Source organism: Rhea pennata, chromosome 3 (assembly GCF_028389875.1).
Source record: "Rhea pennata isolate bPtePen1 chromosome 3, bPtePen1.pri, whole genome shotgun sequence".
In the NCBI taxonomy this organism is placed as follows: domain Eukaryota; kingdom Metazoa; phylum Chordata; class Aves; order Rheiformes; family Rheidae; genus Rhea; species Rhea pennata.
In genome coordinates, this window is record NC_084665.1 from 71,996,192 (window position 1) to 72,011,284 (window position 15,093).

At 36.2% G+C, this 15,093-nt stretch overlaps 1 protein-coding gene across 1 annotated transcript in view; it reads left to right on the forward strand.

The window, feature by feature from the left end:
• TRDN (triadin) overlaps positions 1–15,093 on the forward strand; it is a 241,172-nt gene that overhangs the window by 57,804 nt on the left and 168,275 nt on the right. The window contains 1 exon segment of the mRNA XM_062573067.1: positions 12,952–13,002. Coding sequence (XP_062429051.1) covers positions 12,952–13,002 — 51 coding nt within the window.

Below are 15,093 nucleotides of genomic sequence, written 5' to 3' on the forward strand. Positions count from 1 at the left end.
TGTGAACATTTTATATTGTTCAAGAAAAAAAAATGTAATCATCAGTGGGGTTGCAGTGTTCAACAATGTATACACGCAACATGCTAAAATCACAAAGCATTTTCACAAAAAGATATGCAGAAGGCTAATAACAGTTTCTTACAAGCTTAATATGTTTTGGCTTCATTTTTTTCGTAGAACAATGGTTATGCCTGACAATACCGTTCATTTTTTCCTGGGTTAGTTTAACCTCTACAGACAAATCCAATTATTTGACAGCTGTATGTTTTCTCATATTTGGATTCCCTTATTAGAATTTATTATTATAGAAACAGAGAGAAATTTTTATTATTTCTCAGTATTTGTGTCCAGTATTAGTTGTGAGTTTGGAGAATGGTTGAGAAACAAGGTGCACAAAGTTAGAAATAGTTTTCTGTAAAAAACAGACAAGCACAAACACTTCAGCATTGTCGTCCCTGGCTAAAAGTTTCATTATTAATCTTTGGTGGACCTTCATTCTAATTTACATATTGGCAATTGAAAATTTAAACTCTAAACGTGGATTCCTAGATTAGCTTGCCAGGGTATACCTGCCCAGCTGTGCACATGTAGCAGGAGTTTATAGGTTTTATAGGCAATTTTCATTTCAGTAAATACCACAAAGTTAGAACAATACCATAGTGATACATTGACTTACTCAGTTCTTTCTATCTGCATTACCAAACAGATCTTTTTGACATAAGATTATCCTATACCAATAATCAAACAAACTTGATTTCTCTGAAGTAGAGAGACCTCTAACTTTCTGTGAGTTAGAGTGTGCCTCTATGAGATAGAAAGAGGTATAAAAATAAATATATGTCATGAACCTATTCTCCTGACTTGGCTACCAAGTCTCAAATTGTTAAAAAGAAAAAAAAATGTAGTTAATAAATGACAGATTAAAACAAGAAGCCACAAAAAGAGATGAAATTTCAGTTACAAGTTTCAAGAAATTTTGCTAAATTACAAATAAGCTTTTTAGCAAAGTACCTTATGCTTCATTCAACTTTATCTGTTCAATGAGAATATGGTTCCCTGAGCATCAGACAGAGGGCTATTAATATGCTGAAAACAAACAGGCCACATTCTTAAAAGACCTAACAACTTCTAAAAGGGTATGGCTGGTTAAACTAACGTAACTGGGCAGATCTGACCCAGGTGTATTTACCACAGACTTGACCCAGACATTAACTCCCATTAACCCTCCAAGGCTAAGACAGCCAGAATTTATTCAGCACAAACTGTTTATTTGTTCAGATCTGGGTTTTAATCTGAGCTAACAACAACAAAAGAAATGCTACTAAAGGGAAAGGTACACATCATTTCCTAGATCTCCTGTTAAAAGTGATCAAACAGACAGCTCTGCCAGCTTTGCCCGAGAGTTGGAAGAAGCAGCTTAGAGAAGACTGGTGGCAGATTTGCTCATCTGGATTTGTTATTATGGCCTGAAAAAGCCTAAAAATAATTGTTCCAGGCTAATCAGAGTGAAGAAAAACATACTGACAAACATTGAAGATTTTAGTCCTGCAATCTGTAATGCGTGGCTAGATGTTTTTGTCTGTTAAGTACATAAGAATGGTTATACCAAAAGTCCATCTCACTCAGTGGATAGAGTAGAAGTCCTTATTGCTGTCTGAGAATGACCAAGAAGTGTGCAAGAACAGTTAATCATTTAGTGACAATTTCCCTTCATCTTCAAATACATCAGCAGCAAAAGGAGGACTAGGGAAAATGTGGGCCTGCTACTGAATGGGGTGGGGGCCCTGGTGACAAGGAATACAGAGAAGGTAGAATTACTGAATGCCTTCTTTGCTTCAGTCTTCACTGCTAAGGGCAGCCCCCAGGAATCCCAGAGCCTGGACGTGAGGGAGAAAGTCCAGAGAAGGGAAGACTTTCCTTTGGTTGAGGAGGGTAGGATTAGAGACCTTCTGGGCAGGCTAGACATCCACAAATCCATGGCCCCAGATGGGATGCACCCATGGGTACTGAGGGAGCTGGCAGATGTTGTTGCCAGGCCACTCTCCATCATCTTTGAAAGGTCCTGGAGAACTGGAGAGGTGCCTGAGGAGTGGAAGAAAGCCAATGTCACTCCAGTCTTCAAGAAGGGCAAGAAGGAGGACCCAGGCAACTATAGGCTGGTCAGCCTCACCTCCATCCCTGGAAAGGTGATGGAACAGCTCATTCTGGATGTCATCTCCAGACACATGGAGGAGACGAAGGTGATTAGGAGTAGCCAGCATGGATTCACCAAGGGGAAATCCTGCTTAACCAATCTGATAGCCTCCTATGATGGAATGACTGGCTGGGTAGATGAGGGGAGAGCAGTGGACATTGTGTACCTTGACTTCAGCAAGGCTTTTGACACTGTCTCCCATAACATCCTCCTAGATAAGCTCAGGAAGTGTGGGTTAGACGAGTGGACAGTGAGGTGGATTGAGAACTGGCTGAAAGGCAGAGCTCAGAGGGTCGTCATCAGTGGTTTGGAGTCTGGTTGGAGGCCTGTGGCTAGTGGTATCCCCCAGGGCTCAGTACTGGGTCCCATCCTGTTCAACTTCTTCATCAATGACCTGGATGAGGGGACAGAGTGCCTCCTCAGCAAGTATGCTGATGATCCCAAGCTGGGAGGAGTGGCTGACACACCTGAGGGCTGTGCTGCCATTCAGAGAGACCTGGACAGGCTGGAGAGCTGGGCAGAGAGGAACCTCCTGAGGTTCAACAAGGGCAAGTGCAGAGTCCGGCACCTAGGGAAAAATAACCCTAGGCACCAGTACAAGCTTGGGTCTGACCTGCTGGAGAGCAGCTCTGCAGAGAAGGACCTGGGAGTGCTGGTGGATGACAGGTTGACCATGAGCCAGCAATGTGTCCTTGTGGCCAAGAAGGCCAATGGTCTCCTGGGGTGCATTAGGAAGAGTGTTGCCAGCAGGTGGAGGGAGGTGATCCTGCCCCTCTACTCAGCCCTGGGGAGGCCTCATCTGGAGTCCTGTGTCCAGTTCTGGGCTCCCCAGGACAAGAGAGACGTAGAACTACTGGAGAGAGTCCAGCGTAGGTCTACAAAGATGATCAGAGGGCTGGAGCACCTGCCCTATGAGGAACGGCTGCGAGAGCTGGGCCTCTTCAGCCTGGGGAAGAGAAGACTGAGGGGGGATCTTATCAGTGTGTACAAGTACCTGAAGGGAGGGTGTCAAGGGGACAGGGACAAACTCTTTTCAGTTGTCCCATGTGACAGGACAAGAAGCAATGGGCAGAAATTGAAGCACAGGAAGTTCCGCCTGAGCGTGAGGGGGAATTTCTTCCCTGTAAGAGTGACAGAGCACTGGACCAGGTTGCCCAGAGAGGTTGTGGAGTCTCCTTCTCTGGAGAACTTCAAGGTCTGCCTGGATGCAACCCTGTCTACCATGCTGTAGGTGACCCTGCTGGAGCAGTGGGGTTGGACCAGATTATCTCCAGTGGTCCCTTCCAATCTTACCGATTCTATGACTCTATGATTACCAGAAGAATTCTCCATATTCCAGACATTTGCCCATAATGAACATAATATAATATATTACATATATAATATAATAACAGGGGCACAGTTTTTGTATGAATGTGATCGATGGATACCTTCTTATTATGAGTTCAAGGTTACAGACAATACATGCATTAGTGAGCAAAACCACCATGGCATAAAGTTGCTGGAACCAGTTCAGTTTCATAATAAGATTTGGAAGACAACAGTTTTCTTTCCCAAATTTTTTATATGATTAGTTAAATAATAATTAGCCATACTCATCTGCCATCATTAAAGAGCATCTATATAAATTACAAGGTTTTGCCACTTTTAATTCATCATCACTGAGCAACCTTTTTCTCCCATGCTAGAAAAAGTCCCTGGGCAGGACTTAGGTGAATAAACCGAGTTGTCTAGCACCATGTTAGATATCACATGGTATCTCAGGCATTGCATGGATCCATGGAGAAATGCACATTTATGTAGCGGTTGGTGAAGATAAGGGTCCCTTAGGGAGTCTAAAATGACACCAGGTGTCATTATTCAAATTCTCCCATTAAAAATTCCCTACTAATAAGGCTTACTGAAGTTTAAAAAGAAAATAAGTTGTATAGAAATAAAATTTATCATTACTATGGTTTATATCGTAAGGATCATGTTTGGAATAGTTCCCATTAGCAGCTGACACGGTAACTAATTTTTTTTTTTTTTCTTTTCTGGGAGAATTCTAAAATTAGAGCATCAGCTTCCAGGCCATTTAGAAGTCCTTTTGAAATTGTTATCCAGTAATAAATCTGTAAAAATAAAGAAAGTAAATTTTCATGTTCAGGAAACATCTATGTTAAAAAATAAACAATTTCCAATCCAAAAGTTAACAAGTAGATAAGACTAGAGAAAAGAAACTCAGACTGCCATAGCTGAAAACTATAGTCCTGAAATGAAGTTGTTGCCATGTCTGATATAGGTGTCTTAGAAATTAATTATTCAGTACCATTCATTCCTAAAGTACATATCTATTTGTACTGGTAATGCCTTCTGAATCCATCTTCAGTTTCTTTTATGTTGCCATATGGTAATTCTCTTTTCTATATATGAGTTGCTATTACAGATCTTTGAAAAAGGCTTTCACTGTCTCTCTAGGCTACATTTTACTACAGAGCATTCTGTATATCTCTGTGCAAAGTACACCCTGCGTTAAAAGAAGAAAACCATTGATTGATTCAATTCTTATATGCTAAACTGCTTTTCCAGACTTTTTTTTTTTTTTTTTTTTTTTTTTTTTAGATTTTCTGTGGCATCCATTTCTGTTATTAATTTTCTTCTTACAATCTTATTTTGTTTTACTTAATCTAATCAATATAGCAATAGCACTTCCACTGCAAAAAAGCACTTTATAATGTAAGGAAAATATTTTCCATACTACTCAGATGAAACACAGTTATATACCTCTAGGGAATAGGAATGTTCTTTTCCCTGTGAAAGAGCAGGGATTTTTAACATGAGTTGAAATATTTTAATCCAAAATTGCTTTTAAAAGATACACAGAGGAATTTGAACCATGAGGCTGGTAGGAATCCTAAGCAGAGATGTGGCAATAGATAGGTTTTTAAATAGTTAATCTAGCCTCTTAAATTAGGGAAAACTCTAAGTATAGCTATTCATGTTACCTTGATGGGATTCCTAAATTTGTGTGCCATAGAAAGGCTCATTGGAGACATTTGTACTCTAAAAGGAAGAAGTAGGAGGCAGGTGTCCCTCTGGCTGGGAGCTTGCTTTGCCAGAGACAGAGCAACAGGTACGTGAGAGGGGAAAAAAATTAAATGAAACAAAAAAAGGACCAGCTTTATTCCCCACATGAACAGAGGCTCCTCTTGTTTTTATCATAAAAAAAAGAAGAAAAAGTTTTATATGGGAAAATACGTCTTTGAGGCTAATCAAGATTAGAGATTTAATTTATTAGTATATACATTGTTTTCCTCTACTCAGAGGTCTAGAATTTCTGTCTAAATAGAACCTAGTTATACAGAACCCCACTATGAATGCTTAGCTAGAGACAGTTACTGTTGATTCTGATGTCCTGAACTGTAAAGAAATCTCAGCTGAAATTCTTCAAGCTATTATAAAACCTTAAACCTACCAGCAACTCTTATAACAGTCTTATAAGCAAATAAGATTGCACTGATTTAAGTGCAGGCTGTAAAATTTATTACAGAAAACATCATTTAGAACTGGTCCAACAGCACCTTTGTGGTGTTCTCTTCCATAAAGAGAAACACATCTACTTAATTTTACCTTCCACAGAGAGGAAATAAACAAAACAAAACCACAAACATTTTTATGATCACATGGCTCTAGCTCTTTTTTTTTTTTTTTCTTAAATAAATCAGTGTAATTAGCTTACCTTTTTCATTTCAAAATCTAGGTACAGAATTGCAGTCTGGAAAAAAGCAATATTAACATATTTATGTATTTGGAATAAAAACATTTTTTATGAGAAAATTCTTAGGTTTGCAGATCTTCTACTACCTTTCACTTCTAAATCTCAAAAATCCAATCACAATATATATTACCTCCAAACAGAAAAAGCTGTCTATAGTCTTCTGGAGACACATCAGTGCCGCTTATCAGATAATTATCTGAGACAACTGAAAGTAACCTTTTCCCCTTAGAATCCAACTTTTGTTTGGGTTATACTTAACAGATATTCATAAATTATTTTTCCATAGAAAACAGAAGCCTTCCCCGAGGGGAAAAAAGATCCAAAACATGGAAACAGTAACCAAAAAAAGTACATAGATCTGAGTAATATGAGGCTTTCCACCTGGAGTTTATCTCTTACAATCATTACTATTTTTGCTTTTAGTGAAGGATATGCTTCCGCTTTTGGACCCATCAGAAAGAAAGAAATCCTAAGAAAATAGCACGTCTGTAGATAATTCTCTGATTTCATGGGCTTTTATTAAGTGTTCCCCTTCATCTTATCTTTTCAGGAAAAATAAATACTTTCCTATCTTGCTAAAAGACAATTTTCTATTGAAACGGCCTGTGGGGCTAGATTTTCAAGTAGCCCTATTAAATATACTAAAATGCCCAAGCTATCAAAACCAAACTGAAAGCTCAATGACAGTAATCAATGATTTTGCAATAAAACTGTTATAATAAATACACAACAATATAATGATACACCTCTACTCACCACTAATTGCTATTATTGAAATGAATTACTTTTGGTAAAGAATATAATAGCTTTAGCAATGTGAATATATAGGAACATAGTTAATTGTCCCTAATATAATGAAAAAAAAGGAATAGTGGAATAAATTTAGTTTAGGCTATAGGAATTGTGGAAAAAATGGTTTATAATAAAATCTTTACATAAGTTCAATATTTTTTTTATGAAAATGGCACATATACTGCTCTTAAAATGCCTTTTTCCCAATGTATCTTCTTCACTATATAGTCTTCAAAACAAACAAATAACAACAGCAAACGTTGTCCTAGAATCAAAGCACTTATCAGCAGGATGATGAAGTTATTAGCAGGTGATCGCTAATGAATTTGTATTTTGGACTGGTGAAGCTACAACAGTGTGTAAGCAACTTAACACCTGTTGAACCAGAATCTTATCTATCTATTTTTGTCCTATTTTGGTATAATGAAGAAGGTCGTGTAAAATTTTATATTTATAGGGAAACATAAAATCTGCTTGTTTGCTGTATGCTACTCAAGATAGGTAAATTGTTAAGAAATACTTGAGGGTCATGTTCTCTGTATCTGTGGTAGCTGCTTAGCTATGCTAGATAAGGTATCAAGAAGAGAAAAGAGAGGAACCTACTATGAAGTAGCTGAGCTTTGCTGAATAGGTTTAGGACCAAAGTCACTTCACAGCAAGCTTTACATTTTAGACCAGCATGCTGTTTTGTCCGAGCAGAGAATTTCAACTAAGGGGAACCTGAAGTAGTCTTCTGTGACTTTTGTCAAAACTAGTCTTATGGGGCAACAAACAAAAGAGATACTGTATATAATGCTGAAAAATATGAAAGAAAAAGAAAATTATGAAGTTATGATGTCCTTTAAATAAGTTGTAGTGAATTGATTACAGCATTTTTCCAAAGAGATAGAGATAGATTTTGAAATCTTTGTACTTAAAAGGCACTGTGATCTGCTATCTCACTTAGCTAGTGAGCACACAAGCCTTTCAGCATCTTCATCAGTAAGCAATTCATATCCTGTTACACTTTCAAGAAAGATCTTAGACACATGACTACAGGAAAAATTGTTATGTATCTCAACCTGAAGCTGCTATGAATCCTCAGAACAGGTAAAGATCTAAGAAAACACTGGGAATAACATTATACTACTAGCAAGCTGCGAGGAAAGTCACTTAAATTAGTCGTGCATGTCATACGCTTTCAAACACTGAACGTTAGTGCCTAAACCCTTCAGTTACGCTAACCTTGGTTCCTGGATATAGGCATAATCTACGAGTTTGAATCCTCAATTAGAAATATTTCCTGTTCTTATATTTTTCCATTATGCCTGTTGCAAAACTTGTTTTTTTCCTCTAGAGTATAGCTACATGATGTATTAGTAGTTTGCTAGAAGTTGCTCTAATGCACAATTTCCTTTATTCTCCCTCTAGCCCCAAAAGGATAACTGTCACCCTCACCAGCTGGTACTATCTAGATTAAAAATAGACTTCAGCTGCACAATTGCAAATTTCTCCTGAGGATACCAGCAACAAGAGATTTGACTACAATTCTTTATACAGACAGCATCTAGAAACACATTAGAAATGACATCCCTCTCATCTTCTAAAGCTCTTAACACCACTCACTCCTGCCTTGCCCTCAGTATCTATCTCCACCAACTCTTCAGAATAATCAGCTGCCTGCTACCAATTAGTCTTGATAAATTAGCAAGGCTATAGTCCCATTAAACTTCTGGCAACTGCTGTAAGGGTTTGGGTTGCTCAAAGGTAAATTATTAACCTCTGGTTCACCAGAACTGTGATTAGGACTTATTTTCCTTTTCACGTTTAGATATTATAAAAGAATGTCAAAGCTCTAAAGGCACATATCATTGTGTTGAGTATGCAAATGAAGACCAAATAGTACAATTTGCTTAAAAAGAGTAACATATTTTCATTACTAATCAAGTTCCAGCTATTCAACTATACCTTTAAAAAGTAGAGACGTTAAACCTATCTTCCATCCTGACTGCGCTATTGAAGTAGAAGCAGGATGCATGAGGGGATAATATGGAGTGTCAGAGATCAGAGTTAAATTCCCAGTTTTTGCTGACTTTCTGAGTAGCTATGGGTAAATCATTTTTGTGTTTTCAGGTGGGGATAATATTTCCTTTTCTTGCTCATTTTTAGCTGCTCACATCATTATTATTTTTTTATTATTATTATTCTTTCTGGCTAGTTGATTGGAATTTTTAAGGTATATTTGAGCCATAAAATGGAAATTCAGTAAGGAGAAGGGACTAGGAGCTTCTTTTAGCAATGCTAACTTCTACTCACCACTCCAGGACCACCCTCTCCCACTAGGAAAAATAACATAACCTAGTTTGTCAGTAAAGGTTGAACTCCCATGTTATAGTGGAGGGGATATCATGTCATATTATAACTACATATGGTACCTAAACTGATACATCTGGGACATCTGCTGAGGCCATAAGTGCTACTATAATACAATGACTTTAAAATAATTAGAAATAGTACTATATTATTTATTATATTAAGCAAGGAGAAAACAGAAAATCCAGCTCAGAAACAAGAATGCTGAAAAAAAGAGACTAAGGAGGGAACTCTGTTAATGGGAACGTAAAAATCTCCTTGTGCCTTACCATGAAGACACCATGCTTCTTTATGCATGCTGGTGCAAAGTTGCACTGTGTTGAGAGAGCACCACTAGCTCAAATTGATTCAGGGAGCTTTAATTTTCTTTTTTTCTCCAACTCTAATCTTACTGGGAATTTCTAGTCTGTGGTCAGGGCAAGCCTTTTGTGCAACTCTTGATAAAGAAAATTATCGTGATGTAGGATGGGGGAAATCTTCTGTCCAAACTGCATGTTCATCAGGGATTTCAGTAAAGCTGCTTGCAATTCTGGCCTTCAAATGACTGTATGGGCTAGTCTTGGGTAAACAGCACATAGATATATTGGCCTGTTACCAATGTAGTGGAATACATCTCATGTCAGCATCTTAAAATGGTCAGTGATAAGGCTCCTAACTTTCCTTCTTTGGCTTATTTTAAATAAGTACCCTATATTTTCTGCATATCTTAACAGCACTCGAGGTCTAGAGAAGTCCCTGTCAAGCAGTATCTATATTTAAGGAAATAAAGTACTTATCCGTTCAAAACCCAAGAAACATGAGTGGAAGATAATTTTTCATGTCTACTTGATAACTGAAAAAAAAACAAACAATGAAATACAGCTTTTAAAATACATACCCCCTTGCAATAATTTAATAAACTGTGCTGTCATCTCATAAAGAATCAGGATGGTTGCCGTGGTGACAAAGATTATCCTCACTGCTGCTTGATTCTGTCATTTTTCTAAACACGAATTCATAATATTTAGGATTTATTAACAATGTGTCACACTGATAGAGATAAATTACATGCTTTAAACTGGCCATGTAAGTCTTCTATGATATTATAGCCGCTTTGTCAACTCAGCAATAAGATATGATTACTAGAAAATTAAAGCTATTTGTCATAAAGGATAAGGCAGAGAGTATCAAAACTCTCAGAATAGAAAAAAATCTCAATACAATAATCTAATGTGTTTCCATATTTTAAATATTTTGGTGCTGGCTAGCAGCTACTATTTTTTGCCTTGTAAGTTGATCAAGATCAGCATATATAGAAACTACATTTATTTATGCTAGCAAAATTTAGGTTGTAATATATCAGGGTTGATGTCTTCTAGGCTGCAATATTTTATGGTGGTTCAAACTATGAGGAGCTCGTGAGGAGATCTTAATGATGGCAAATTTTGCAATATATAAAAATATATATACACTCACTTAATATATTATGAAGGTGCATTTCACTTCAAGGAATTTGGGGAGGATTGTTACATGTGTGGTATCATAATTGTAGCAGCAAGTTAGATGAGATTTCTGAATGCTGCTGTCTAGTAAATATCTTTTTTTTAAGTAGCTTATTGAGGTGCTTGTGTCAAATAAGCTCCAAGGGCCAGTTTAAACAGCCAGTTCTAAAGTCATTGTTCCATATACTTTTCCTAGTCAAATTAGCAATTAAAAACATAGAAAGAAAGCAAGAAAAAGCTTTTTAAAATAATGATGTATACTTATTTTTTCAAATTAAAAAGGCCTATTTTGTACAGTGAGACATGAAATAGATGGAGCTAGTGGAACTGAGAGTTTAAGATAAGCAACCCATTACATGACTCTAGCTGAAGAATAATGAATTCTCACTTCATGAGCTACATTTATATCTGTATGCAGGATGTCTCGTTGATTTGCTTGAGGTAAGTCTCCACTGTATATTGCTGTGTAGAGGAAATGACTCTTCTGTCTTAAAATGACAGGTTTAGAAGCAATCTAGAGTGGTTGCATGCAGAACAATACAGAAGTTTTCAGAGTAAGGAAGATGTCCTCTGCCTGTAGATCAACATTGTCAAACACTGAGGCACATGCATTATGTTGCCAAAACCAGTTTATGCATCCTTTTAAACAAAACAAGTGAGAAATGTATGAAAATCTAGCAATCGGATTCTCTCAGCAGATGAGAGGGAAAAAAAAAAAAAAAAAAACAGTTGAAATACAATAAATCAGTGTGGCTTGATTTCTTCTTTGAGGTTTGCAGAACAATAAATGAACTGCACACCCAGGCTGCAAAGTACAAGATGGAAATGGAATAAAAAGTTCTTTTGGCTTGTCGACATAATATAATTAGCTTAATTATGCTACCATAGATAGATGGTGACAGTGATACATATTTTAGCATTTGTTATGCTATATCTCCTTGATAAAATAATGTCCTCTCTCTCTGAAGGCAACATAGACTGATGCTATAGTATAGTTATGTTTCTTGCAAACCAGATACAGTCACTATTTTGAATGATAAATACTACTAGATATAAACATTCTATATTTATTCTCAGTGACCTATGCACAGATCAGAGTGCTGGAAAGTGAAAATATAATTTTACACTGTATCTATTTAGGATTCTGTTACACCTATCAGATAAATGGAATATTTCTGTTGCCTTCAGTAGAGAGTAGAGTGGCTCCTTAAAGTTCAGCAGATGGAATACACACAACTTTTTCTCTGTTGGATTAATTTTGGGGGTAGAGTTCTTGTTATTTGTATCCTGCAGACCAAATCCAACCCTAAGAAGCAAGGATTCACCTCCTGTAGAGTCTGGTATGATTTGCATATGCTTTTTTTCAAAGGTGAATTTGATCGAATATTTTATATCAGTTTCCCACTGCAGGAGATATATGCATATTACCATAAACCAGACACTCTATGTATTCTTAATAGCTTATTAGACACTCATCATAAAAGACCTTTACATTTTACCCACTGAATGTAAATAGTGCTAAGCAAACTTGATTTACTTCTATTTTTCCTTTTCTTCATTTACATATTTTGCATTTTCTGTATTATCTGAGTTTTTTTGACAAGATAAGGACAGTAGAAAAATAATCAAGTACAGAGGTGTACAGCAGTAATAAAACATCAGTGTCACAGGTGAGGAATTTTGTTCAGAAAAAGTAGTATAGCAAGAGGTCAGATAAATATTGTAGCACTTTCTCTCTAATAAGGTAGGTATCAGCTAGTGGATTTATTAAATGTCCTTTGGTATATAACATGATTAAATGAGTCATTCTCAGAGACTGATCCCTAACCGAGGAACTTTTATCTCTGTTTGTAATTTGTATACAACATTGAGTCTATCTTTTATTGTGTGGTAGGGCTACCAATCAACTGTTGGAATGTTACAAAATTTAGAAAATGCAGTAAAAAGAACATTTTCCCTTCCAAAGGTATATTGGAAAACATAAAATACTAATCTTGGTAAATAACTAGAGATAGATACAGAAAAATGCTTAGTAAAAGCATATTTTTTGTGATTCATGAGCACTCTTTGTTACTGTATAGCTGTTGCAAAACCTATTCTTGACTTAATAAGGAGTTGTTAGTTAATTTAAAATGGAATAATTATTAAAATCATTTAATATTATCATTTTTGTCCATATATGTTTTGTATGAATGTCTCTCTATATATGTATAAAAATTCTTTATTGTATATAATTCTGAATACGTAGATGAAAAAGACATAGTTCTGTTATGATAGTTGAAGTATTTAGTTATTTTTATTTTTAGAATGTATATTTTTCTGTGTGAAAAGTCTTTTAATATTGATAAATAAACTCTACATTATATTATTTCCAGAAATTCATAAAGAGAAACCTGAGAGACATGAGAAACGAACATCACCAAAAGGTAATTTTTTTTATGTTTATGTTGGTATGATGTGTAATATATAATATATTTATGAACTACATATTTTACCACTGTTATATTATAAAAGCATTCAAAGATACACAGATTATAAATGGTCAAAACGGAATGTATACCACAGTTTAAGCATTAATGGATTGGGGCATTTTATATTTGTGTGGCTATATTGTAAATGCACATTCCAAATAAGATTCTCCTGCCCAAACTTATCCAGGAGTCTAATGAACTTCCTCTGGTGCAAAACATGTGAAGTGTGTTGGGTAGGGAAGAAAGCAAATTTATGGGCCAGTGGGTGCGCTCCAAGTTAGGAAGCCCTACTTAATAGTGAGCCAGGTGCAAACCAGAGATAAGAAAGGCTTCCATTTTAAGAACCAATTCGTTTTCAGAGTGTATAATCTCCTCTAACTGGCCCTCTCCAAAAATCCATGGAGGAACTGGTTTGGACTGGTTTTCAGAGGGTGTGTAAACAGAGAAGTTTCCTGAGACTTGCAGTTTTTTGCCTAATAGAGCCTCTTCTGTAAGGGTTAGACTGCATAAAATTTGATGAGCATCTTTGTGATGAGCCAGTGCTATGCTTGGTAATGGCAGGAGGGAGCAGGAAAGAAACTTATTAAAAATATATATGAATACACATACACACTCCCTCATGCATGTATATTTATTTTATATATATTCTCTATAAGTCTTTATGGTATTTCACAGGTCTAGTGCTAGCTTTCCAGTTCTGTGCTAATCAGGGTCATTTGGAGTTCCTAGAACTCTTTCCCAACTACTTAGTAAATCACATGGTAAGGAATAAATTTTTTTAGAGTATCAGTTGGCTAGCTGGACGATAATAAACTCAGATCCACTAGCAAGAGATCCCAGTCAGAGACTTTTCAAGCATTATATTCTAGAAACATAAATGAATTTGCAGCCTTGACCAAAATAGCCTCTTGTGTACTATCTAACTCAGTATAGAAAAGCATTGCCTAACATTAAAAGAACATTAATGTTGCAGAGGTGATCACTGAGAAATTATAAGATGCCAGAAAAAAGCATTCAGGTGTCATTACTTAAGTCCCTTTATGCATATGCTTTATAACACAGTCTTAAATTACAGAGTCACTTACTGAAGCTCAAGAGAAAGAATTTTTCTATTCTTAGTTCTCATACTTAGCCCACGAGAGGCATCTTGCACACCAGAGGAGTAACTGCAACAACAAAAGCTCCATTTGGCATCAGGCTAAAGCGTGATATAGATATGATTCTTTAGGAAGTTTTATTGTTACCCTCTAATGTATGTCCAGTAAGCATATTCACATGCAATTTTTTGAAGTTTTTTAATACGAAAAATATAGACATAAAATGAATCTTTCTAATAGAAGCAAATACTCTAAGAAAAATTTTAATCCTTTATCCAAACGTATGGATACCAGACACATAGAAATAGTTTTAGGTATATTTTTGAAAGGTCAACTCCCCCACTTCCCCCCCCCTCCCCCCAAGTCGAATCTCCAAGGTTCCTGTGAACCTTGGGAGCTCTATTAGCCTGATTTTGAAAAGATTATACAAAATTATCAGAAGTAGGTATAGGGAATGGAAATTCCAGATGGAAGTAGCAGAAACTACAAAACAGGTTCTTATCATATGAAGAGTCAGGAAAACTTCTGCACTAATCTTTGCCTATAGTTAAATATTTGGATAAACAATCAGTAATAAATTCTATCATTGTATTTATTCAATTTAAGTCTGAAAAGAAAGATTTTGAGAACTGATTAACAGAGAACTTGCTTGTGCTTAAGAGCAACAAAATTAGTTTACTTCATGATTGCATGTATAGAGAAACATAAATTCTCTATTATAATGGGGTCTTTCCAGTTTGGTATTTCATATATTAGTATTTTCACAAGGGCCAGCATCACTCAGAGCTGTACAGGAAGAAATACAGCCATTATTACAGTCAGTGACTAAGGGGTAAACATGCAATACTTTGGCAATAGGGGAAGAACAATAGTAAAATGTGTTGAAGAAAAGTATGTAAAAGTATATAATCTCTATCTAAAGGAAGAGCATGGTATAACGGTAACCCAA